The sequence below is a fragment of the Tachypleus tridentatus genome, chromosome 12, assembly GCF_004210375.1.
Source record: "Tachypleus tridentatus isolate NWPU-2018 chromosome 12, ASM421037v1, whole genome shotgun sequence".
NCBI lineage: Eukaryota > Metazoa > Arthropoda > Merostomata > Xiphosura > Limulidae > Tachypleus > Tachypleus tridentatus.
The window spans coordinates 23691926-23715796 of record NC_134836.1 but is presented as its reverse complement, the minus strand read 5'-3'; the positions used below and the strand labels follow the sequence as shown (position 1 = coordinate 23715796).

The 23871-nt window shown below is 33.2% G+C and overlaps 1 protein-coding gene across 1 annotated transcript in view; it reads left to right on the top strand.

Moving 5' to 3' along the window:
* The first annotated feature begins 7554 nt into the window (after nucleotides 1-7554).
* The window catches only part of LOC143235202 (ras-like protein RAS2), a 37560-nt gene continuing 21243 nt past the window's right edge, over nucleotides 7555-23871 (top strand). The window contains exons 1-2 of the mRNA XM_076473131.1: nucleotides 7555-8273; nucleotides 20856-21094. Of these exons, the coding sequence (XP_076329246.1) occupies nucleotides 20926-21094 (169 nt within the window). The 5' untranslated portion in view covers nucleotides 7555-8273; nucleotides 20856-20925. The remainder of the gene's footprint in view (nucleotides 8274-20855; nucleotides 21095-23871) is intronic.

Genomic DNA, 23871 nt, shown 5'->3' with positions numbered 1-23871 from the left:
CATTCTTTTGTTTGAAAATAACAAGATACAATGATTTTTAATACATTGTAATTTTACTATATAATGAATATAGGATTCTGACATATTTAATCATATTAATTAGGTTATTCTTTCACTTGTATAAAACCCCATTATGTTTCAAGCAGATACATTAGTTAAATCACACACTTACAACAACTAGTAACAATGCACGTCTCACAAATGCAGATGGCGCTCCTCTAAACAGAAAGTACAACTATACTTCCAAAGAACTGTATACAAACATCAACCTGTCTCAGTTCATGTTTACACTTTTCATTTATATATTTAATTGTATTACAAACGCAGATGGTGTTTCTATAGGTAGATAATATTAATAGCACATATAATATGTTGTAAAATGGTTGAATATAGTTTTACCTTTTATGTTTAATTTACATGACACACTTTTGCATTTTTTTGATGTTTTATGTTTTAATTCTCTAATTAATAGATTGCATATTATCTACTAACACTGAAAAGGACATTCTTCTGTTTGGAAACAAGAATATACAAATATTTTATTATATTGTAATTTTATTCTATAGTGAATAAAGAGTTTGGACATGTTACATATTTTACACTATCAAATAGGTAATTTTTGCTCTGATGCAAAACCCCAATATGCTTTAAATAGATATCCTTAATATATGTTAGCTAAATTATAGAATTAATGACTGAAGCAAATAGTAACAGTCAATGACTTAGAAAGGCAGATGGTTGTTTTATAGACGAACAGTGTTACTATACTTTCATATTACTGCCTACTGAATTCAACTTTTTTCATTTTATGTTTATTTTATATGTGTTTTAGAAAGGCAGATGGGTGTTTATATAGGTAGATGGTATTACTAATACATGTAATATGCGGTCGCATATGATTATAGTTTTTAATTTTATATTTAATTTAACATTGGATTTTTTGGCATTTTATATGTAAAAATCTTATCGCTTATTCATTATTTTTTTTTCTATAACTGATGTATTTTATAGCATATAGTCATCCTGAAAAGGATGCTTATTGAAATCTCTGAAAGGTATACAATAAGTTAATTCTCATGTTTGTTTTTATAAGTTGAGTTGCTTCACTAAAGTTTATTTGTAAAACATCTAGGTAAACAACTATGTTTAAACATTACTATGTAGAAAATTATATTCTTACCACTCACAAATATTTGTATAGAGTTTGCTTCTTGCTAGATTCGAACTTAATGCATAATGCTGATTGATACAAACCATCTCATAGATATGATATCATCAACGTACATAAGTAAAACTGTAATCTCTAAACAAAACTGTTATCACACATACTGAAACATTATTCATAAAACTTCGAGTAACTGGATAGGATACTGTAATCTTAGATCAACTATTTGGATTCATAGCTAATCATTCATTGAAAACTTACAAAAAGGATCAGATAATAGATTAATGCAGGTGTTCATTGTAAATATTAGAAGTTAGAAACGTTTTTGCCAAAAGAGGTGATGATGTATGATGGTCTTGAAAATAATCTTTAAATTTCAATAGCTTAAACGAAGTAATTTTTCTCATATTAATATTCATCATCTGGAAAAATCCTCATTTGAAAAACATTTAAGTCAATTTCACAGTATACGTACAGTCAGTCCAATGTAATCACAGGCTGCCATACAACTTTTGTACATTTCTACTTTATATCCATATTAGTATTTATTCGTTTCAATTCAGCGTGAAAGATTTATAATATATGTTAATAAACAAAAGGAAAAGTTAGTACACGTTTCATGTAAGTTGCCGAGTTCATTGTACTTCACAACAACAACAAAACTGCACTCATTGCTCAGTAAGAATAAACAGTGCCTACCATACAGTAATGGGTCGAAAGTACAGACAGGATCAGTATATTAATATTCGGAAAATATAATTAATGCCAATCGTTACAGAATATACTCTACAAACAAAATAATCTTTATGTTCACTATACTTTAAGTCTAACTTACTTATTGAAGAACATATTTTGTATGTCAGTAAATTTAACAGTAAGTAAAATACGAATGTATCTGTTATTTCACTTTACATAACGATACAGAAAGCTAGATGTGCATTTACGACACTCTTTTTGAGAGTACATAAAGAAGTTGTTATCTGTTTTCAACTTACTACTTTCTTTTTCGAGTCACTATTGTTTACAAATAAGTACGTAGAAAGTATGACACTTTTTTACGTTTTGAAAAACATGTTTCTCCACATCTGACATTGTTTTGTCGAATTAATAATAGTGAAACGCGAATAGACAGTCTATTTGCTACTAATTGATTTGTGTCTGTTGTAACTGTCCACAGATTTACATCTGTTGCAGTAAGGACAAACCAGATGTTGATTGTTTATACATTCGCTACTGTAACAAAAATTACAGTAACTCACACAAAGATGCAGATCTCAATTTATAAACCTTTTGTCTCCTCGGAATACGTTATAATAGCCTATTCCGAGGAGACTCTTCATTGACGAGATAATGTCAAAGTGATTATTTTCGAGATGTCAAGGACCTTGATATACAGCTGTATTGAAATTACTTGAAGAATCAATATTGATGTAAACGTTTAGATATTGTTACATTCTTGCTGCTTCTTCAATTCTTTGATTCCTTCAGAAACGTTAGATGAAGCACGAAGGTCCCTGGACATATGCAGAAGCCCCCCAGTTGCTCAGCTGTATGTCTGCGGACTTACAACACTAAAATCCGGGTTTCGATACCCGTGATGGGTAGAGCACAAATAGCCCATTGTGTAGCTTTGTGCTTAATTAAAAAAAAACAACAACAAACAACAACATATGCAGAAGTAACGGTGTTCTAATACCGTTATATTTTCAAAGATTTCTAAGGTGTGCTAAAGTAAAAAAGCTGTTCTTAGTGCAACAGAAATATCATGATTGTTCTTTATAGATATAATTAATTGTTTTTACAAAGGATCGGTACTAGAATTAGTGATACTACACCAACTGCTACGACAGGCATATCTCAAGTTCTATTTTATTAGCCTATTACATGTGGCGCCAGTGCATTAGATTCGCGTGTGACGTGTTCATGATATCATATCTGCACCCTGAGAATGGAGAAGAACAAAGTTCTTCATGACGGGAAACGGAGGTGAAACGGATAGATCGTGACCCTTGTTGTAAGTCTACATGCACACAGAATAAAAATTTCTCGAAGTTGGGATTTGCACATGGCGTAATAAAAGGTTTTTCCAGTATCATATAAGCAAGAGTTCCATTATAGTATGATGATTGTCTGGTATAGAATCGGAACTTGTCTTGGTAATCCTACACCAATTGCTATGACAGGCATTTCTAAAGTACAATTTGATCGTATTTGATTATCTAGTGTAGGATTGATACTAAAACTAGTGATTCTACACAAACCACTACCACAAGTATTTCTCAAGTAGTGACCTAAGTTTTAAACAATTTGTCCAATGTTATATCTCTTTTGCTCTGACTAATGTTTTTCAATATTTGAAAACGTAATCTTATCATGTAAACATGCACTAATAGGTTTGTGCAAATTATCTGAATAGATATATATATTAACTGTGTTGGTATGTTTTAGGTGTCAAATAATCTCGTCCACGGTGTATCCTGTATATTATTGGAAACAGCATTCAGTATATTTATGAGATACTGCCTGTATGGGCCTTTATTAAAAATTATATTTTGTGAAGTTCACAAAGACGTTATATTTTTTCACATAAAGAATCAATTTGTTTGTTTGTTTTGGATTTTCCACAAAGACTTGACACAGTAAGTATATCATTGACCGCAGGCTGGGAACATTCACTTTGTGTCTGTAAAGAAAAGGAAAGATGATACGTAAATATTTAAACCTAATAAACCTGTAAACGTAGAGTTCAAGATATCAGTATAGATGTTGTTATCAATGTGAAAAAATCTTACCCCTGCTTCATCGATGTCAGACACTGATTTGAGTCCTGGTGAAGTCTGAAAGAATCAGATTGTAAATAACCTAAATGTGAAAATATTATACTCTTTAGCACTGATTATTACAATCAGGATGAATAAATCTTTGAGATCGTTAGAATTAAGTATTAAAAGCAACTTACCATTTTCACATATAGCAGTTGGGGGTGCACTTGCACCTCATTATCAAAGGTAAAGAAGGTCCGTGTAAGGAAACAAATACGATACAATACCAAACGAGTAGAAATGAACGCAGTCTGTATTATTGAATAACATTCAATAAAAACATAAAACTAAAAGAAAAAATACAACTATCTATAAACGAATCTGAATCGTAAACAATCTTGGATATAGAACTAATCTATGTTGAGTTCGTTCCCTTTTTATCATTTACCAATCATAAATTGTTTTCAATTCCAACAATTCTTGAAATATATAATTACAAATATGCAGGGATCTTGAAAAACCCATGTTTCTCAGTGTGTGTGTGTGTTTTCTTATAGCAAAGCAACATCGGGCTATCTGCTGAGCCCACCGAGGGGAATCGAAGCGCTGATTTTAGTGTTGTAAATCCGGAGACTTACCGCTGTACTAGCGGGGGGCCCATCTTTCTCAGGAAGTATATGTTAATCGAATGTATGAATGGTAATGTTAAAGAATGTATGTTCCCATTTCAAGTGGAATTGAATTAAAACTTCGAATGTTCAATTTAATTAATAACTGAAAGAGAGAGAAAATTAGACTGAATTTAGCATCGATCAAGCATAACTAACATACTTTACGAGAAACATGACATAAATATCAATGGTTTATGCAATTCTTGATCATACTGTCAAAAGCACTTGTCTTTAAAAAGCTGGAACTTATGTGTTTGTTTGTTTTTTTAATTTTGCGTAAAGCTACTCGAGGGCTATCTGCACTAGCCGTCCCGAATTTTGCTAGTCATCACCACCCACTGCAAACTCTTGGGCTACTCTTTTACCAACAAATAGTGGGGAATTAGTGCGAGCCTGGCCATTGAGAATTAGAACTAAATTTCTAATTTGACTTGGCCTGGCATGATCAGGTGGGTTAAGGCGTTCGACTGGTAATCCCAGGTGTGCAGGTTCGAATCCCCGTCGCACCAAACATGCTCGCCCTTTCAGCAGGGGGGGGTGTCATAATGTTATGGTCAATCTTACTATTTGTTGGTAAAAGAGTTACCCAAAAGTTGGCTGTGGTGGTGATGACTAGCTGCCTTCCCTCTAGTCTTACACTGCTAAATTAGGGACGGCTAGCGTAGATAACCCTCGTGTAGCTTTGCGCGAAATTAAAAACAAACAAACTAACTTTCTATACATTTGTTTACCATTCCTCTAGTTATTATGACAACTATGTATTTAAGATTAATTACGTTTGTGGAAGAAAGCCATGTCTTTTAACCTGTTCAGTGCTGTAGACGAGATAACTCGTCCAAGCCGACCGGTAACACAGTGACACGGACGAGTTAATTGGTTCTCAATAGTACCTAACTTCAACGCTAGATTTCAGCATCATACATGCATTTGACCTACTTACAAATTGTTTTACTTTCGATTCAAAATGGCGTTACGAAAAAAAGTTACAAAATGAAGAAGCATTCGAGTTTTATTGTAGCAGCTGAAATACTTGGCAGTCAACAGGTTAAAAACAAATTACACATTGAAGCAATCCCTATCACGTTTTCTAATATTGTTTTATTTTATTTATCAACAGAATTACATCAATGATAACATTTGAATATTAAATGTTTGTAAAATAGAATTAGAACAATATACATAAAACTGATAATACAATTCACCATCTCTCTCTTTATTCAAAAGTTTGTACAGCGGGACAATGCGTTACTTATTCTTATAGCCTTGAAAATCAGTGTCGTAACTGTAGCTACGTTCAATGATATAGAATAGATCATTAAAGCATGATCATCCGACCCATACTGATAATGAACAACAAAGTACACATCCATAACATCTTGCTGGTACTTGTGTGACAAACATTAAGTTTTGTATCATTATAATGCTGTGTATAAGTTCCTACGGTATTATCTTTCTTCAGATACGGTTAGTCATACAAGATAGCTGCAATCAGATATTTTAGAATGCCGTTCTTCGTAGAACCTAATGCTATGGCATAAATGTTGTTAAGATGTTATGAAAACGTAGCTCATTGGGGTCAGGTAAGGGTGAAAATTTGGAATTGCTGGTGTTATTTTGGAAATCGGTCATACACTATAGCCTTGTTTGTGGATTATTTTCAAACTTGTGAGTGTTTTATTAGTGCAAAGCTATATAACTAGTCTGTACATTTACACGGTGGTGAATAGAACTCCGGATTTTAGCGATGGAAGATTGTAAGTTTTGTAAGTGCCTTTAATAAAACGTCAGTAATTACATCTTACTACATAATCTGGTTCACACCATTACAGTTATTATTCATAAAAAATGATGACATATATAGCACTTAGGACACAATTATGTCTGTTGTATCTCAGGAGGATGATCTCTGACAATATACGAAAGGCCTCGTCGGCATTGAATAAATCAAGTGAAGTGTAATTGATATATTACAGCATATTCTCCTTCGCTTTCACTCATGAATTCTTAGAACTGCCGCTGACCCACCGGGTAACGGTGTCAAATTTCAAATATTGAACTCCCAGACGCATTAGTAAAGTTTCACATATTGGTGGTCATTCACCTAGATTGCTGTTGTCGTAATTTTATTAATAATATTGTCCCCCAATGACTCAACGGAATATTTGCAAACTAAATTATTAATAATTTTAAGTAGTTATTGTTTAGAATTAAGCACAAAGCTACACGATGGGCTGTCTATGCTCTGCCCACCACCGGTATCGAAACCTGGTTTTTAGCATTGTAAGTCCGCAGACATACCGCTGAGCCACTGGGGGTCTAATAGTAAGTATATACAGCTCATGTTTGTGTAGTAAAAATATAAAATGGTATTTTAACTAGTGCATAAACCAAAAGTATTGTACGTTCACCGCAAAGACGTTATTATAAATGATTATTAATAAAACATAATAATAGCATATATTGTATGTATTTTCCTGTTTTATTATGAGCATAAATATTTATAAATGAATTTATTTTAGGGAATTGGCTCAAACCCACTTGAGAAATTTAATAAATACCTTGCTCATAGCTCACGAATTTTTATTATTTTCTTTGTTTTAATTTTTTTTCAATGTTAAACATTTTACTTCATATTTCTTTCTGTAATCAAATGTGTGCAAAAAATATTGAAACCCAAGCACGTAGTTTTCTTATTGTATTACCTTGTAAGTGACGACATCTATACCATATATTATGTATACAAATTAGCGGTTTTGAAAATGTTAGGCTAATCATTTTCAAGAATTGTTATGATAAGATAAATACTTTATTTGTTACCGTTTTCGTGTCACTGTTTTCCATTTTTGAAAATGCTCCATGAAAAATCATATTTTGAAGAGGTAATATTTACATGTTATGGTAATTACCAGCCAATTGCGGGTTGAACGTTTGGAGAAAGATTGTTTCGCACAGATTGTCATTTGTCATCACGAATTGTTTCACGCTAGCCTTCTTTTCATAATGTTCGCCTTTAGATGTAGGTAAAGCGGTACCCTCCTGCAAACAAATCGAATTAAAATCGCGACCGACAACAAAACATAGTATGAGTTACGAAAAGCGTTTCATAAAGATCCATCATCGCGTTGACGTTGCTATAGTAACGGAATGATAGCTGAAATCATGCCAGGGAAATTGATCAACAGCCTGTTCAAGGAACTAAAGAGTGATTTACACAGCGATAGAGCCTGACAGAGCGCGTGGAATGAGCTAGTGTCTAAGGAACAGTATCGTCTTATGCCCGATACAGTCTATCCCAGCACAGTTGTCTTATTGACATTTGTTCTTTGTATTCCACTGTATCATCATTAATAACTTAGTTCAGTAACAAAATTGATTAGCAATAACACGTCTATAAAACTTACAGTACTCAGCTATAAAGTGGCACGTTCTCGAAACTTGTTAGGGGTTTCTAATTGGTTATTCTGAGAAATAATCTTGAGGACATTACATCAGTTTTAAAGTTTCAAATGACACTAAACTTTAAAGAAAACACATTTAGATATTAAACATTGTAAAGAAAAAGATTATCCACATATATATATATACAACTGCACAAATATCTAAATGTTCATATGAAAAGCTACAGAGAAAAGCATTGAACAACGCTAAGAAAACCCACTTCAACATATGCCTCAGGTAAGAAATATGTTTTCGCACAATTCTTTTTAATACGTTTCTTTCATGTTGTAAAATATTCGTTCAAATTATTGATAGATCCATATGAGTAATTTGCACTAGAAGAAAGCGGTTATTTTTATCAGGACTAGAAAGTGGTTTAATAAACGCAACGGTCGTCAGTCATTATTATATTACATTAAATTCACAACTAGTTGAGTTCGTCTAATAAATTTATATCGAGCTGAACAAAGTGTTATATTATGGTTAGAGCTGTTAACAAATTAGTCTGGATTTCAGCTGGTCTCGTTCATTTTATGCTAGAAATAACTAATAATAAAATATGATTCATTACATATAAACCTGAATTCTCATAGAATACTTTGTGTACATATGAAGCCTAGGTTCTGTTCGGTTCTCACTTATCAGTTTGTTGTACCTTTCGTACCTATAAATATTGAATTTTCGTTGCTTTTCATAATATGTTAATATTTGTACATATAACAACTGGATTCTGGTTGTTTTCCTTAAGATCTTCAGTTTTACCATCTCTCCATTTGAATTCTTGTTAGTTTTCATAAGATTATACTCTGTGTACGTGTAAAACTTGTGATCTGGTTGTATTCTTATTACATTATACTTTGTGTACGTGAAAAACTTGTGATCTGGTTGTACTCTTATTACCTTATACTTTGTGTACGTGAAAAACTTGTGATCTGGTTGTACTCTTATTACCTTATACTCTGTGTATGTGTAAAACTTGTGATCTCGTTGCATTCTTATTACATTATACTCTGTGTACGTGTCAAACTTGTGATCTGGTTGCATTCTTATTACATTATACTCTGTGTACGTGAAAACTTGTGATCTGGTTGTACTCTTATTACCTTATACTCTGTGTATGTGTAAAACTTGTGATCTGGTTGCATTCTTATTACATTATACTCTGTGTACGTGTCAAACTTGTGATCTGGTTGCATTCTTATTACATTATACTCTGTGTACGTGAAAAACTTGTGATCTGGTTGTACTCTTATTACCTTATACTCTGTGTATGTGTAAAACTTGTGATCTCGTTGCATTCTTATTACATTATACTTTGTGTACGTGAAAAACTTGTGATCTGGTTGCATTCTTATTTCATTATACTCTGTGTACGTGAAAACTTGTGATCTGGTTGTACTCTTATTACCTTATACTCTGTGTACGTGTCAAACTTGTGATCTGGTTGCATTCTTATTACATTATACTCTGTGTACGTGAAAAACTTGTGATTTGGTTGTACTCTTATTACCTTATACTCTGTGTACGTGTAAAACTTGTGATCTGGTTGCATTCTTATTACATTATACTCTGTGTACGTGTAAAACTTGTGATCTGGTTGCATTCTTATTACATTATACTCTGTGTACGTGTAAAACTTGTGATCTGGTTGCATTCTTATTACCTTATACTCTGTGTACGTGTAAAACTTGTGATCTGGTTGCATTCTTATTACATTATACTCTGTGTACGTGTAAAACTTGTGATCTGGTTGTACTCCTATTACATTATACTCTGTGTACGTGTAAAACTTGTGATCTGGTTGTGTTCTTATTACATTATACTCTGTGTACGTGTCAAACTTGTGATCTGGTTGCATTCTTATTACATTATACTCTGTGTACGTGAAAAACTTGTGATCTGGTTGTACTCTTATTACCTTATACTTTGTGTACGTGAAAAACTTGTGATCTGGTTGTACTCTTATTACCTTATACTCTGTGTATGTGTAAAACTTGTGATCTCGTTGCATTCTTATTACATTATACTCTGTGTACGTGTCAAACTTGTGATCTGGTTGCATTCTTATTACATTATACTCTGTGTACGTGAAAACTTGTGATCTGGTTGTACTCTTAGTACCTTATACTCTGTGTATGTGTAAAACTTGTGATCTGGTTGCATTCTTATTACATTATACTCTGTGTACGTGTCAAACTTGTGATCTGGTTGCATTCTTATTACATTATACTCTGTGTACGTGAAAAACTTGTGATCTGGTTGTACTCTTATTACCTTATACTCTGTGTATGTGTAAAACTTGTGATCTCGTTGCATTCTTATTACATTATACTTTGTGTACGTGAAAAACTTGTGATCTGGTTGCATTCTTATTACATTATACTCTGTGTACGTGAAAACTTGTGATCTGGTTGTACTCTTATTACCTTATACTCTGTGTATGTGTAAAACTTGTGATCTGGTTGCATTCTTATTACATTATACTCTGTGTACGTGTCAAACTTGTGATCTGGTTGCATTCTTATTACATTATACTCTGTGTACGTGAAAAACTTGTGATTTGGTTGTACTCTTATTACCTTATACTCTGTGTATGTGTAAAACTTGTGATCTGGTTGTGTTCTTATTACATTATACTCTGTGTACGTGAAAAACTTGTGATCTGGTTGTACTCTTATTACCTTATGCTCTGTGTATGTGTAAAACTTGTGATCTGGTTGTGTTCTTATTACATTATACTCTGTGTACGTGTAAAACTTGTGATCTCGTTGCATTCTTATTACATTATACTCTGTGTACGTGAAAAACTTGTGATCTGGTTGTACTCTTATTACCTTATGCTCTGTGTATGTGTAAAACTTGTGATCTGGTTGTGTTCTTATTACATTATACTCTGTGTACGTGTAAAACTTGTGATCTCGTTGCATTCTTATTACATTATACTCTGTGTACGTGTAAAACTTGTGATCTGGTTGTGTTCTTATTACATTATACTCTGTGTACGTGTAAAACTTGTGATCTGGTTGTACTCTTATTACATTATACTCTGTGTATGTGTAAAACTTGTGATCTGGTTGCATTCTTATTACATTATACTCTGTGTACGTGAAAAACTTGTGATCTGGTTGTGTTCTTATTACATTATACTCTGTGTATGTGTAAAACTTGTGATCTGGTTGTGTTCTTATTACATTATACTCTGTGTACGTGTCAAACTTGTGATCTGGTTGCATTCTTATTACATTATACTCTGTGTACGTGTAAAACTTGTGATCTGGTTGTATTCTTATTACATTATACTCTGTGTACGTGTAAAACTTGTGATCTGGTTGCATTCTTATTACATTATACTCTGTGTACGTGTAAAACTTGTGATCTGGTTGTGTTCTTATTACATTATACTCTGTGTACGTGTAAAACTTGTGATCTGGTTGTGTTCTTATTACATTATACTCTGTGTACGTGTAAAACTTGTGATCTGGTTGTGTTCTTATTGCATTATACTCTGTGTACGTGTAAAACTTGTGATCTGGTTGTGTTCTTATTGCATTATATCTACTTTCTATATACCGTTTCAGCAAGCTTCTCGTCATGCTAGAACTATTTATAACTACTATTAGTCATACAGTAGAAATGCTTTACGGTGGTTTCATCACAGTCTCTGTAGGTTATTCAGTTAGAAATACGCTAATTATCTTTAGTGTTTAGTGGGGACTAATGTAATTTATGTGTACACACAAGTCGGCTTGTTTTTGCTGTTGGTATTCTATTTATTTCTGACTCCATCTTTAACTTTTTTTCTTTACAATTCAGACGTACTTTCAATGACGTGTTTAAAGTTTTTACCCTATTCATAAACGTTATTACAACTCTAGTGGTTTCTCTTCAGAGTTATAAGTCACGAGTTTGTGTACATGTTTGTTACACTGCTTCCATTATCTCCTTGTAAATTAAACAAAATCAGCAACAGTTCCTTTATTTATATAAAAAATGATAGTGTATACAAATTAAAATATCTGAACGACATCTTTGTAAATAATAATTATTAAATGTATAGAAGAAAATTTACAACAGTAGTGTCATCTGGCGGTTTGTAGAAGAGGAAGTATGAACTTGTTACAGGACTAAAATAAATTAAATTTCATAGACTTTTTCCGTAATTTGGGATGTCACATCAAAATGGGATATTCAGTTGTTTTTTATACTTTAAAGCTTTGAAATACTAGCAAGTGTTTCTTTCTCTCCTAACCAGGTCTGACACAGTCAGATGGTTAGGGCAGTAGACTCGCAATCTGTGGCTGGGAGTTCGAATCCCCGTTCCACCAATTATGCTCACCCTTTCAGCCGTGAGAGCGTTATGGTGAAACGATCTATCCCACTATCCGTTGATGAAACAGTAGTCTATGAAATGACGCTGGAAATTGATGACTAAATACCATCCCTCTAGTCTTTCACTGCTGAGTTAGGGTTTGTTTTGAATTTCCCACAAAGCTACACGAGGGTTATCTGCGTTAGCCGTCCCTACTTTAGTAGTGTAAGACTGAAGGGAAGACAGCTAGTAATCACTATTCACCACCAACTCTTGGGCTACTCCTTTACCAACGAATAGTGGGATTGACCGTCACATTATAACGCCTCCACGGCTGAAAGGCTACACACGTTTGGTGCGACGGGGATTCGAATCCGCGACCCTCAGATTACGAGTCGAGTTCCTTAACCACCTGGCCATGCCCGGCCCCTAAGTTAGGGACGGTTAGCATAGCACGGATAGCCCTCGTGTAATTTCCGCGAAATCTAAAATAAACCCTTTTCTCTATTCATATACAAAACTTCCTACGTACGAGTTCTAAATCAGAAGTAACTTTTATAGCATGTCTAATAAGAAACAGCTTTAACTAGCGGTGTTACGAAAATTTTGTTTACAAGAACCAAAAAGTGGAAACATATCATGCAGTATTACAAAACATTTTGCATATATAAATCTGAAATGAGACACAGTTTAACTACTAATGTTATATAAGATATTTTGTACATATAAATCCAAAATTAGAAGTCATTGTAGTAGTGGTGCCATAAAACTGTTTTTAAAATCTTTTTTTTTCTGTTCAGCATCGTTTAAGATATTATTGTATTGCAACACTTATGGTTCAGTTGTCTTCAAAAAGATGTAACTTTTTAATATGAAAAAATCAACTTCCTAAAAATAAACTGTATTAATCAGCAACATTTACATTTTGCTTAATTTAAAAATCCTATGCATCATTTGTTTAATAACAAGCTGGTAGACGTTGTGAAAGGGCCTTAAAAGCGATTATAACAAGGGCTAACACATGTCTCAACTTAGGTATTACTCATCGAAGAAGGTGGGAGTAAGGAAACGTTTGGCGTATTCCAAACTTACGAGCGCAAGTTTTTGCTTGTATTGTTATGAACAACAGCTTTCACATAAGCAGCAATTTATATGCTGACCTGACTTCTTTAATTCGTGGTTTTTGCTTATGAGCGACCAAGCTCTCTTTAATACAAGGCTTTGTTCATCACTGGACCTTGTTTAGTTTAAAAGCAATTTGAATGGTCGACTTCATCAGACTCGATGTGGGCGTGTCCATTAAGCGTAATTTACTCAGCATTCTGAAATTAGCGTTTTCTTCCCATCGCGTTAGCAGCTTTATTGTAGTGGAAGAGATTGCTTGGAGCAATAACAAATAAATAAATAAACTACGAGTATATTCGATTATTTCAGAGGAGAAATGCGGTTATTTTCTGGAAAAAAAAAAACATGCAAAAACATCCAAGTTTAAAAATACGTAAATATTTGCACAACCATTCAACGAAACTTCCGTGACTATTACATGATATTTTTTTTTAAAATATAAGCATTAATGTTTTATATATTAGCTACCCATCGTTTGTGTTTGTCCATTTCTGAAATTGTACTTAATAAATAATATTAGATTGTATTTGATTTATATATAAAGTTCGATTCTGAGAGCACCCCTTGCATATTTTAGCGTTGTAAATCCAAAGACTTACTGCTGTCCCCAAGGGGTTCGATTCCCCTCGGTAGACGTAATAGATAGCCCGATGTGTCTTTGCTATAAAAAAAGAACAACAAACAGAACCCTAAGAAAATAATCCGGGTTAGTCTGTTAACTTGCTTATTTTTAGAACATGCAATGAATACAAACATACAAATAACTTATAGATATACAACAGAAGTTTGAACACTCTTGTTTTAAAAGAATATATCCCTTTTTGCCAAGAGTCATTGCCCAGGATGCTCAGGTAAAATACGTAAGAAACTAACTGAGAGGCACGAAAATAACTACAGTCTTGCCACAAATTTGACACCAATGTTAGGCCTCTTGTATTCACTGTTTTACTAACTTTTGGCGTTTAACGTCAAAGTATTGAAAAAATCTAAAAAAAATTACTCGAAACAAAGTTGAACCATCAATGTTAATTTTAGTTCCATTCCTTAACATCAAATTTAGCTAAATTGAGACGAAACGTACATCGAAATTACAGTTCACAGCTGGTCGTGAAACAGGTTTTCTCACCTGTATTAAAAATTAACGAATCGTATTAGTTACAGATTACTGCTTAGTACCACAAGTTAAACAGTTAACGGATTAATTTGCGATTGCTATAGACGTGACCAGTAAAGGAGGTTTTCGGATCCAGGACAATGTCTCACCTCTTGGATTTCCGACTCTTGCTTTAAAACAAACTAACTTTTGGTGTTACATTCCTATTCGTAAATTCAGAGTTTTGCAAAAACTCGGCTTTACTTTGATAAAGCATAAGTTGCATACTTAGTGAAAAGTTATAACTATAAGACTTAAATGCGGTAGTCAAATAAAGTCAACCACAAAAAAATCTCTAATATTTATAAATATTAAAGAAGTTTTTAAACGATGTTTCAATCTTGCTCTAAGTCTTTCTTTACATGAATTTAATCGTCATGTTCTGTGTTTTGTATTCTGACAAAAATTTATTTTTTACGTATAAGTATTACTTTTGTATTTCCCAATCATTTTTTTGCAAAATTTTAATATCTTGAATTCGACTGAAAAATGTGTTTGATAATTGTTTTATTTAAATAGAACCATTTCTTTCTTGTGGGTGCCAGTTTTAAGCAAAAAAAAAGTGCCAATTTTTTGCAACAAAGTCATATTTCTCATCTTAAAAATGCAAGATATCATTACTAAATTACCAACCTAATTACATTCTCACTTGGAAATAAACATTCTTTTGAAGTAATTTTCCTGACGTAACTAAGTTCTGACTTTGAAATAAACAAACTTTTAAGATGTCCTAAAATTAATAAAAAATAAATAAAAAGGTAGCCAAAATAAAAAAAAATATTTGGGTGAGACATTGTTCTTTTTTTCAAAACCTAGCGAGAATTTGTTCGGTGAGACATTGTCTGTATACTGAGATTTTCATGGAGATAAAAAAAATATGTTTTAAACAGCCTGATTTGTCGTCACAAGATACGTACTGGTAATTAAGGTATAACAGCAACTTTCATGTGTTTGTGAGGATAAAAACGTACATTCAGTACACTAAAAAGTTGCCGTTCCGAAAAGTAATAAGGTGTAATACCGTAGGAATTTCGATGATTGGTATTTTAATATATCTAATGAAAACAATTCAGTAATTCAATGTGTAGTCGATGTGAGTTTAGATAATAAATCCTCCTCTAACGTTTCTATAAATTTGAACAGTTTTACTCTGCCTTAACTTGCTTTAGACCTACTTTATAAGTGGCATTCACTAACATAAAACAAATCAACTTCCTTGTACAAGGTAATCACGACAGCTAAGACACTGACTGGTTCACCCTCTATCTTAAAAAACAACAACAAAACTACACTTTCTTAAGTATCTTGTATGGATGTAGTCTACTATCTAATATAATAGGTGATTAGGGCACTTGAATCGCAATCTGAGGGTTGTGGGCTTGAAACCCGTCCTATCAAACGTGCTCACCCTTTCAGCCGTGGATGCGTTATAATGTTGATGACCAATCCTTCTGTTTGTTGGTAAAAGGGTAGCTCGAGAGTTGGTGGTAGATTTTGATGACTAACTACCTTCCCTCTAGTCTTTCACTGCTAAATTTTTGATAGCTAGCGCTGATAGCTCTCGTGTAGCTTTGCGCGAAATTCAAAACAAACAAACCAAAGTAATATATTAGAAAGTTCCATGCCACATTCTTTGAACTTTCTGATAATTGTTCTAGGTCTGTCTTATTATTTGATCACAAAATTGCCATTAAAACCCGCAGCTTAAGTTTAAATTGTAATACTTAAAATATAGCTTATAACAAAAGTTATAAAAATAGAAATCTGTATGGCTGCACAATATTATCTCAGTAGTGATTTATACAATACCAAGCCTACACTTATGAGGTATCTGGTTGTTCATATAAAATTTCTTCGTCCTTAGGCCAAGCATGGCCAGGTAGGTTAAGGCGTTCGACTCGTAATCTAAAGGTGCGGGTTTGAATCTCCGTCACAACAAACATGCTTGCCATTTCAGCTGTGGGGGCGTTATAATGTGACAGTCAACCCCACTATTGGTTGGTAAAAGAGTAGCCCAAGAGTTGGCGGTGGGTTGTGATGACTAGCTGCCTTCCCTATCGTTTTACACTACAAAATTAGGGACGGCTAGCGCAGATAGCTCTCCTGTAGCTTTGCGCGAAATTCCAAAACAAACAAACAAACAATCTTCGCTATAAAGTAGCTTCAGCCTTATTACATAGGGTCATTAAATTTAATGCCAATTTCATAAATACAAAAACACAACTAAGAAAATTGTACAGAACAACTAACAGTAAAACCACAGTAACTTCCCTATTCCTCGTTAGTGGTGACTGATTTTGTACCAAGTACACTCCATATATGTTTAATTAACAGAACCTCAGTGATTTCTGGAAGGTTAACTAGTTACCAGTAGATATTTATTCATACCTTAGAAGAAAATAAGAAGAATTGTTGTCTTTAATCTTGTGATTTAACATAAGTAAAGAGAAAGAAGTTTCCATGTTGATAACAAACCATTTTATAGTGGAAAATAAATGTGAAAAGCTATAGATCTAGAATTAACGTCAAAAAACGTTTAAAATGTTTTTTATTACCTAAAGAAGGCTTTAAGTTGATAACTAAAGTGTTGATAATCCTACATCTTGTTATCGGATATGTTGGTAACCCTAGAAATAGACATTTGAATTATTGATAAACTTACAACTGAATATCTGAACATCTAACAGGTTTACAACATTACAGTTGCAGTGCTGAAAATACTATTACTGAATATTCGAAACGTTTATAAGCCCACAGCTAGATCTTTGAGATGTCAATAAGCCTACAATTGAATATCTGAAGTGTTGACAAACCTACAACTGGTCTATCAAGAAAAATACAGAGAAAATCTCCGATAAAGTATCTTAGGACTAAATACAATGAGGATTTTAAGGTGTAGATCGAATCGAGATCCGATTGATATCAGTTTCACTATTTTGTTCCTTTAGGCGAAATAAGTCCATAGGTTCAAACATGTTGCTTTTTTACAGACATTAAGTTAATAAAAATAAAAGAAAAGTGGACCATTTTTCGTGTGTTGACAAGTCGAAAGCTAGATATTTGAAGGATAAAACAGTAGAATGGTATTTGATTCTTATCTGTAGTCCATTCATTCTAGTTACATTTTGTACACACCCATTTAAATAGCCTTGTTACTGGGTCCATAATATAATGTTTGGTGAAAAGGTTGCCAAGGATATAAATCACTTCCATAACATTCAAGGGTGATTTACATCCAAAGGTCTAATTTCATTATTTTATCACTTTCGTATTTTCTTCTCATTTATATAAATAATTATCAAATAGGTATCTGAATATGGAAAGAAACATACGCTCTTTTCGATTGACAAATATTTCCTCAGTACTTACGATTTTCCCAACTTATTCTTTTAAGTGAGATCTAGACCATAAAATTAGATACATCAGGCATACCCAGCTTAATTAGCACATTTTTCCTCTTTATCGATACATCATAAATTGGCTTGTTGAACTTATTTTGCTGTCTTTTACCATACAAATTAATCAGTCTTCCATTTACTCATTTGTTACTAGAAATAAGATCAGAAAGAAATATATATTTAATGTAGATGCTTACATCCTTAAAGATAGATGTTTATGTGCTTTCGCTCGGATTTAAGCTTTACGTAAACGCGTGGCAAATCATGTATCACGAGAAAGTGTTCTATGAACGGTAGAAACAAGTTGAAAATCATGCACGTGGCATACCGGTATCAGCTTCTTTTTAATTTCTCTTTTGATATAATTTATCATTATTGTTATCACGGTTTCGAATTTAATATTTTTTATTGCTATACCTTTTCATCATGTTTCACCAAATACTTCCAGGTAACTTACGTCTTTTCTACTCAGTATGACTTATCTCTAAGAACAAAATAATAATAGAACTTAGAGACGCGCAACCAACTAAATACAAAATTCTCAAACCTCACGTACTAAACGGGAAACAACTCTGCTGTTAAGCCCACAGTAGTCTTGAAGTAATATGAAGTACTTAAAGATACAACTGAAATCAAATTATCAATTATTACTTTTTACCGAAATCCTCATATAGCATTGAAACCGTATTTTTTAACGTTATCAAAGGGCACAAAGTTATTTTCAGTAAACTGTTTAACTGGTTAATGCGTGATATTTCATATGGCAATTTAAGACACTTTCTGAAAAGATAATTGACTTTAAGTATTTTGTTAGTTTGTTCTATAGAAGTATCGAATATCTTAGGTTAATTCTACAAGTTATTTTGTAGATTATTATTGATTCATTGAATAACTTGTCACACATTTGTTTTTATTCAACAGAAAAATTTGTTTGTAAACAGCAGTAATGTTCAAGTTGTTGACATTCAGGCAAATATGTGCTTCTAATATTATAAGTAATAGTTTTTTAGGCCATATACTGTTCTTGTATTCCCATTTGTGTTTTAGGTTAAAGTAGGTTTTATAGGAAATTCATTTGACTCTACATATTCCATGTAAAATAAAACCAAGCAGATAATACAAAGACTACAAATACTATATTTATCGGTATGTCTGCAGTTTAAAATTTGTGTAGTTTAACAGTTGCATAGAAAGAAACGAGGTTTTAAATCACATTACAATCACGTAAGCAACCAGACACAATACCACACAACATAATTTCCATGGGAAAATGAATCATTGCTTTTCCCCATTGTTTAGTAAAGCGCTGGTGTGTCATTATAAATCAAACTGAATACGATAGTTTCAAGAATAGCAACTGTTTGGGAGTATTGTTCACAGAGACAGTGTTTAACCCTCACCAACACCAAATTACCATTATAGTGAGTTCTGGATTGAAATTTCAAACAAAAATTGCATTACAGCTTTTATTAAAGTTAACGTGCAATGTGAATAGCATAATAATGCATGTATTCTAGAGGAAATATGTTGATAAATCAAGAAATTACAAAATTACATTGTTAACCAGTATACAAGTGAATAGTGTTAAACCATTCCGTATACAAACAGTTTCAAAAAAATGCCAACGTTTTATTATACTCCAATATTCAATTCGTTATCCACTAATACATGATGAGATTACCATAACACTACAAAATTCAACTCAAAGAAAACTGAAAGCGTACACTGTGGACTACCTTGGATCTGACCAGACTCCATCACAAATGTATGCTAATAGTAAGCTATGGATTGAAAATCCAATAAGCAAGGTTTCTATAAAATATGCCACCATAATCAATTATCACAGAGAACTGTTACTGTGGAATGAGATGCACATGCATGCTTACCAAAATGATGTTATAAACAGACGAGATGATACTGTACTACTTTAATGAATTATCATCTGAAACAGCTTACTTGGTGAAATAAACATTTAGACATTTGTTTCATATGCTACAGGGTGAACTGCATGTATAGTGATGTTCAATGATAGTATGGGTTCTGCGTAGACCCCAGATAAATATTGAATTACAACTACGAAATTCGTCTGCCTGTATAAAAAACAGTGGTGTTATACTGATCCATAGAGAGAGTTAGAGGCAAGTATTTTAAAGTAAATGTTATGACAAGTTTAGTTACGTAACTCAGTAAGAGTCGTATGTTGTATTAGTAACTCATTGATGTCGAACGTTATCGAACGTCGCGTGAAATTTATTGATGTTGAAGATATAGCGAGCAGATGATTAAGCATTAAATATATAAATAATGTGAGATGAGCCTCAAAAGGAGTCAGGTGTATAAAAACAGAGTGGATGAGAAGTGAAGTTAAGAGAAGGAATTCGGCTAAAGTTAAACGCAAAGTTAATTGTCGTAGGAGTGAAATGTGAGACTAACGGTATTGAAAGAGATACGAAAAAAATATATATATATATATTATTCTAAAAACAGGTGGAGCGAGTGCTGTTTGTTGATTTTTTAATTTATCGCCAATAAAGCACAGACACCTTCCGTTGGAGAATCCTTGCTGATACCATTACTAAATATAGTATTAAGAAGAACAAGCCCGTTATTTTGACAACGTGCTTGACAAGTATGAAACGTTCAGTGACGTTGTCATGCTGTAAGTTATTTAACTTAAAACTAGAATCATTGAATACTTCTTTACTTTCGAAAACATTAGTTCAATTCAAGTACAAGTATTATTTATTTACATCTAATTAAAATAATAGAAGTTATATAAACGTCGTTGAATTCAATCATTTCATTGAATTTTAGCTTTGTTTTTCTATTTTTAGTTAAAATGTGTTTATTATCCCTGCTACGTATTTAACAAAACCAATTTGTGAAGTATAATCCTCATCAAAGATGCATCATCAAGTTCTACATGATAGCGTTAGTGAAGACTCCTCTTCATCACTTGTCTTCCCTCCTCGGTATTCAGGCAACAAATCAGTGTTTGGTAGGCTGTCACAATACGTCCGTCCAAGACCTGTGAAGGTTATGGTGCTGGGCTTAGCAGGAGTAGGAAAGTCGGGTAAGTTATGTCGTATACTAAAAAAAAAAGCTAGAGTTACAAATTTATTTTCAATTTTAAATCTGTTTATTATAACTAATATTATTATAGCTTTATTATTGCTATGTTCTGTTTCAAAGTGATTTATTATTTCTGGACTAAAACATTCGGTGCTGCACTAATACGTTTTGTATAATAGGAAAAATACACAAAAAGCACCAACAAAATATTTTGTAACTAAATACAATGAATGTTTTAAACTGTGGCTTGAATGGATGTAATCTGATATCATATTCAGTATGTTATTCCTTTAGGTGAAATAATTCTGTGTCAAATCTCACTTTTTTACAGTAGTTAAATTTTCAATATATGGCACGTGACTGTTAATGAAAATGAAAGCGAAGTGGAACAGTTTTTGTGTGATGACGGATGTGAAATCCCCTTAGTAAATACTGTCAAGTTTTCCCATTAAACAAAACTGTATTTTTTTCCTTGTTCCAAACTGAAGTTCCTTTGGAGTTGGTTATGCTCAGCATTCTGTCAACCCGAGCAACCCTTTTTCTCTAGCTTTTATTTGTCCTATTTCAGTGGATTTTATTTAAAATAGTTCTTAAATATTTTTAGAATATTTAGAAATCTATCACCAGAGTGTCGTATTAGCTTCATTTTTTTGTTACAACCACGTGTTTTAAATCTCTCCAAGTGGATAAACATATCAGCAAAGTGAAGTCTCTAAACCTAATGTATAACGTATCTGAACGGTAACGACAAATGTTTTTAGTTCACAAATGTATATATTAGAAACTGTTAATTTTTAATATAGCCCCAATTCGAATATGTTATGGCAAAATAATAAAGGAGATTTGATCATCATGAAATAAAAAAATCCATTTCATTTATTTTAAACAATTAATTAATGTAGCTTGTAACGTTCGTCAAGCAACATCAGTTGTTCTATTGTAATGGCCCGCTGGTACAAGGGTAAGTCTGTAGATTTACAACGCTAAAATCAGGGGTTCGATTACCATTGGTGGACTCAGCAGATAACCCGATGTGGCTTTGTTATAAGAAAACAAACAATCGTCTATTGTAATGTTTAATAGATAGAGCGAATACAGATCGAGAGAGCTAAAAGTAATGTTAGCTCCAGATGTTAGAAAACACTCTAAGGTTTAAAAATGCAGAAATAAATAACATAAGCTTGGCCAAACAAAATAAAAAAAAACCTTCGGTTCCACATAAATGTCGTTTCGTTTCTGTCGTGTTGTCATCTGTTGCTAATAACAGCACAGCAAAAAACTTTCGTTGGACAAAGCCAGGTTTTAGTTTTCTCTGACCAAGAAAGTACCAGTTACCTGAATTATAAAGCATATCGTGATGGACGGAACTAATTTCAGAAAACAAGATGTCTGTGGAATACAAAACTATTATGTCCAGGCATGATCAGGTGGTTAGGGCGCTCGAACAGTAATCTCAGGGTCGAGGGTTCGAATCCCCGTCACACCAAATATACTCACCCTTTCAGCCGGGGGAATGTTATAATATAACGGTCAATTCCACTATTCGCTGGTGAAATAACAACCCAAGAGTTGACGGTGGGTGATGAAGACTAGCTGACTCACCTCTACTATTATACTGCTAAAGTATGGACGGCTAGCGGAGATAGCCGTCGTGTGGCTATGCGCGAAATTTAGAAAACAAACAAACAATTATTATCAAAGCTATTTTCTTTTTACGTCTTAACAAGATGAACAAAAGCGACGAACCAATAAATGTACAACATAGAGAAATAATAGTCGTGATGTTCTTCCAAGAACCATCATTGGTAATCACGTGAGCTGTGAACCAGCAGTCAAATTAGTGGAGATAAACAACACATGGTACTTAATGTTGTTCATTCAACAGATAGTACTAAACCCAACTTCTTTAGATCGTTCCACCACAACAGTATCAGATTGTTCCATTAGGGGAAATTATTTATGTGATGCATTATCTAATTGTTTGATTACTTAAAAATCACAACTAAGCCAAGGGATCTCTAAGCGAGGGTACACATATCACAGAATATGATGAAGCAAGTGTCTCTAATCTGCGACTAATGCACATTGAAATATATTTGCTATGTAGTTTTGTAGATGCTATTAATGTTAACTTTACAGTTGATTTTGTAAATAATTTTAATCTAAGTTTGAATATAACATTCTTATTTACGTTAATGTTTTCAAATTATATACTTAGTTTCACGTCGGTTAAGTTATATTTCTTTTTGATTTATTGTTTTTGTAAATATTATGGTTTTATTTCAATTATCTGGAGTACTTTTGCGTTTTACCTTTCAGCAATCTTCCCCCAGTGTCTGAGCGGTAAGTTATTGGGCTTATAACGTTAGAGGCCCGGCATGGCCCGGTGGTTAAGGCACTCGACTCGTAATCTGAGGGTCGCGAGTTCAAATCCCCGTCACACCAAATATTCTCGCCCTTTTAGCCGTGGGGGCGTTACAATGTTACGGTCAATCCTACTATTCGTTGGTGAAAGAGTAGCATAAGAGTTAGCTGTAGGTGGTGATGACTAGCTGCTTTCCCTCTAGTCTTACACGGGTAAATTAGGGATGGCTAGCGCAGATAGCCCTCGTGTAGCTCTGCCCGAAATTCAGAAACAAACAAACAAATAATCGAATAATCGGATCTGACTGTCACTTTTATAAGATTTGAGTAATAAGTCTGTAGACCACTAGAGACCCGTGGCTGGCACAGCATAGATAGTCTATTGTGTAATTTTATACTTAACTGTAAAGAAGC